This window comes from Palaemon carinicauda, chromosome 9 (genome assembly GCF_036898095.1).
Source record: "Palaemon carinicauda isolate YSFRI2023 chromosome 9, ASM3689809v2, whole genome shotgun sequence".
In the NCBI taxonomy this organism is placed as follows: domain Eukaryota; kingdom Metazoa; phylum Arthropoda; class Malacostraca; order Decapoda; family Palaemonidae; genus Palaemon; species Palaemon carinicauda.
Window position 1 is genome coordinate 100,664,708 of NC_090733.1, and position 4,658 is coordinate 100,669,365.

General features: G+C 45.5%; 1 protein-coding gene across 1 annotated transcript; it reads left to right on the forward strand.

Annotated features, from left to right (window-relative positions):
• The first annotated feature begins 2,670 nt into the window (after positions 1 to 2,670).
• On the forward strand, positions 2,671 to 3,213 carry LOC137646568 (uncharacterized). Its single transcript, XM_068379678.1, has one exon. The coding sequence runs from the start codon at positions 2,671 to 2,673 to the stop codon at positions 3,211 to 3,213; it is 543 nt and encodes a 180-aa protein (XP_068235779.1).
• Positions 3,214 to 4,658: the final 1,445 nt, after the last annotated feature.

Here is a 4,658-nt window from a genome sequence, read left to right on the forward strand (position 1 = left end):
GGCAGACCATCAACCACCCCAGATCCCAGACCACGCGAGTTTTATGGATGCCGCCATCTTAAAAAACCTGAACACTTGGCTTCAGTGACCTTTCTATACTTGTGTTTAACTGTGAACTGTGACCTTCTTAGTCCCTGAAGATGGGGATGATGACCCAGGTGTGGTAGGGGGCAACCCAACATATGTATTTACAAATTACTTGATGGGCCTAAAGCCACCCAGCTTTGATTGGCAAGGTTCCAACTGGCCACATTTATTCAAAACTTTCAGAAGATATTGCAAACTGATCCTTGCCACTCCTACCTACACTTGCAAACAGGGGCCAGAGATAGTAAACTACATACTCCTCTGGATGGGGACTCAAGCGGTAGAGATTTATGACAAGTGGACTCACCTCATAGATGAGCAACTTTCCAGTCTGATGTGCGGGAAGCGTTTGTTAACTACTTCGAGCCCAAGTCAAAGTTCAGGCTTGCCCGTTTCCAGCTGCGCGAACTCGTACAGCGTCAGGAGGAGCCGATTGACAGCTATATCAACCGTCTCAAGGTGCAGGCTCAATGATGCAATTATGAAGGAAACAACCTTGAAGAAAACCTCATCGACCAGGTTATCAAAGGTACAGCACATGTCGCAGTAAGAAAAAAGCTCTTGGACCAAGATCCGAAACAACTCACGCTTGACAAAGCAATCGATCTTACGAGAACTTTTGACGCAACACAGGCCCAGCTACAACAATTGGGGCATGTCAACAAATCCATCGACTCCCTTCAGAAAGCGAAGTCGAGACACAACAGCCGCAAGAAAGCTAAAAACTGTTTTTTCTGTGGCGGAAAACCGCATGACTTCAAGGACTGTCCCACCGTAGACGATATGTGTAAACTGTGTTCGAAAACGGGTCACTGGGCAAAGGCTTTTCAAAACACTAAGCGAGCCCGTTCTAAGTCTAGTGTACGCTTCAAACCTCAGAACAGCTGATCGCAGTCAAGCGCAAATGCGAACCAATCACAGCCAAAGCCGCAACAGCGATTCGACCTGAGCAGTGACTTTGAAAGCATGTCTTTCAACGCAGTGAACAATGATGCCAACAGATCGGAAGGTTACGCATCGCTAAAAATCGAGCCATACCCTGATCGTACGACAAACATTCGTGGGAAGGTCGACACCGGTGCGCAGAGTAATATCCTTCCACTCAGGACATTCCGTAACATAATCCCTCGCTATGTCAACTTAGATAGCATCCCGACATCTACAATTCCGTCCAAGACGACGTTCACCGCCTACAACGGAACCGTCATCCGCCAGCACGGTTCCCTCGTACTGCCGTGCAAATTTGCTGAAAATAAATGGGCGAACAATGAGTTCTATGTGGCTGAGACCGTTGGTCCTGTTATTTTTGGTCTACCCATGTGCACGAAACTTGGTCTAGTCATGCTTAACTGTGCCGTTACTCAATCCGACAGTAGTGTGCGTTATACCTCATTGGAAGACATGAAAAGACAATTCCCTGAGGGTATCGGTAAATTCAGTTCTGAGCAGAAACTAACTCTGAAGGATGACGCAAACCCAGTAAGACACCCGCCGAGACGAGCGCCCATTCAACTACGCGAGTAGATCAAAAGCGAACTTGATCGTATGGTGGGTCTTGAAGTAATCCGTCCCGTAGCGGAACCCACCGATTGGGTGTCCAGTATTACATATATGACAAAACCCGATGGATCTCTCAGAATATGCTTGGATCTAAAATACCTCAACAGTGCTTTAAAGAAAGGTCAACACCACACGCCGACTGTGGAAGAACTAACACATGTTTTTGCTGGTGCAACAGTTTTCAGCAAGCTCGATGCAAAGCATGGTTACTGGTGCATCCCACTCGACCATGACAGCCAGCTGCTGACCACATTCAACAGCCCATTCGGGAGGTACTGCTTCCGAAGGCTCCTCTTTGGACTCAACGTAAGTCAGGATCTGTTTCAGCGAGCGATGGACGAGATCTTGCAAGGGCTACTCGGCGTTGTGTCGATTGCGGACGATATTATTGTATACACATCCACACCAGCAGAGCATTCCAAGAGACTATCCTCACTTTTCAATCGAGGTAGAGAGAGAGGACTCGTGTTCAACCCCGCGAACTGCGTGATATCCGTGTCAGAGGTACAATTCTTTGGCAACATCTATTCCAAAAGTGGAGTCCGACCTGACCCAGTCAAGGTCCAAGCCATCGCTCTGCTCAAAGCGCCGACTTCCATCAGTGAACCACAATCATTCCTCGGAATGGCGAACCATCTGGCACCGTTCGTACCCAACCTAAGTGACCACACCGCCCCGCTGCGCAAGTTACTTCAGAAGGACATTGATTTCCAGTGGCATCCTGAACACGACGAAGCCTTCATGTCCGTAAAACAGCTTATCTGCCAAGCAGGATCTCTCACTTACTTTAACCCGTCAAAGCCGTCTGTAATCCAAGTAGACGCGAGTCAAGAAGCCCTTGGTGCGGCACTACTTCAAGATGGCCGACCTATCGCTTTTGCATGGAAAAGTCTTACAGACACCGAAATGCGCTACGCCAACATTGAACATGAACTATTGGCATGAGTCTTCGATGCCGAACTTTTCCATACATACATTTACGGCAAACCATTTGTCATCGAGTCTGATCACAAACCACTCGAAATGATCAGTAAGAAGAACTTAACTGCCACCCCAGCATGGCTGCAACGGATGTTCCTGCGTCTTCAGCGCTACGATTACAATATAAATAACAAACCCGGGAGGGAGATGACTTTGCCTGACAGCTTATCACGACTCCCAAAATACGGCGCCGACAAGCCGATAGACTTGAATATCAAAGTATGCTATGTACAGTTCAGCAACAACAAGCTAGCGGAACTCAGAGGCGCAACAGCTAGTGACGAAGAAATCATACTACTGCAGAAGTATATCATCAGCGGATTTCCCGAGAAGCAGAGAGACTTGCCTGCTGAAATCCGTAAATATTGGCCATATCGTGATGAACTCAGTATCGAAAACGGTCTTACGATCAAGGGTGAACAGCTCATGGTCCCAGAAAGTGTGCGTACACAGTACCTCGAAACTATTCATGAAGGTCACCAAGGCATCATGCGATGTCAGGCCCGTGTGCAGATGTGTTTATTCTGGCCAGGTATTAACCGCGATATCGAACAACTCGTCTGCCAACAATGCCAGACATTGTAAGCCTCACAACCCAAGGAGCCCATGGAAGCCATCACTCCAAACCTCCCGAACAAACCGTGGCACACCCTCGGCATGGACTTGTTTACCGTAAATGACCGGAACTATGTGATTATCGCCAACTACTACTCCAAGTTTCCCGTAATTTACCAACTAAGTGTTGACTCAACAAGCAAAACAGTCGCTCAGCTGACTAGCAGCACATTCTCGTTATTCGGTATACCCAGTACGATCATCACCGATAATGTCCCGCAGTTTATCGGACAACCCATCCAAGATTTGCTTAAATCGTACAACGTTACGCATATAAGCAGCTCCCCGTTACATCCGAAATCCCATGGAGTTATCTAGCGTGCCATCCGTAGCGTGAAGGCACTTATCCGTAAAACTACAGAGGACACAGATAGGGCAATGTTAGCCTACCGAACGACACCCCTCGGTCCTCAGCTCCCGTCACCCGCAGAAATTCTCTCCCGACGGAAGCTACATACAACCCTGCCCGCATGCAACCGCACACCTAGCGATAACAAGTTTGACGAATATCAAGCAAGTAGGCAGGAAGCGAGCCAAGAGCGATACAATGAACACAGCAAGGAGTTGCCTGAACTCCTACCAAACCAACCTATCTTCTACCAGGACGCCGCTCGCAAAACGTGGTCTCCCGGTACCGTCATTGGATATGAACTAACCCGCCACTCTAACAGACTGACGAAACCTACCCAACGACTTATCACGCAAATATAAATGTATAGGCACTGAGCTATTTATATAGATGGCAGAATAAGCCATCATTGATAGTCAGTCAGCTGGCATGGACAGTCTACTCCATCCAGGCAGTAAATACTATGTTTTTTGTTTTTTTTTACTATGTAAGAATTGTGTACTGATTGAACTTTTGACCTTAAAACTTGGTCAATACCATAAAATGCAAAATCTCTGGGAGAGTATCATGTAAAGGACATAATAACCAAATGCAAAATTCTTTGGGGAATTATGTGGATAATACAAATTAACTGAATGTGGTTTACAGGGTTTCAGCTCGAAATATTATCAGTAAGTATTTGTGTACCTTAGTTAATACTTTCTAGATTCATTTGACAGAGGAAAATTATCATGATTTATGGGTAAGACATACTAATACTTTTGTTCCTTTCCAAGGAAGGGGGATGTTGTATAATGCCTTGCAGTATAAATGTGTGAAACCTTAACTGATAACTTTGTGTACGCCACCTAGCAGCTAATAAAGTAGTTGATTTCCTGTCCTTCTAAGTTTTGTGTTTTTCTTCAGTTCCTGGCTCCCCTAAAAAGGTAATATATATATATATATATATATATATATATATATATATATATATATATATATATATATATATATATATATATATATGCGTAAAAATCATAGGAAAACGTGATGCTCAGATGCAGAAGAACCACAGGGAAGATGAAAA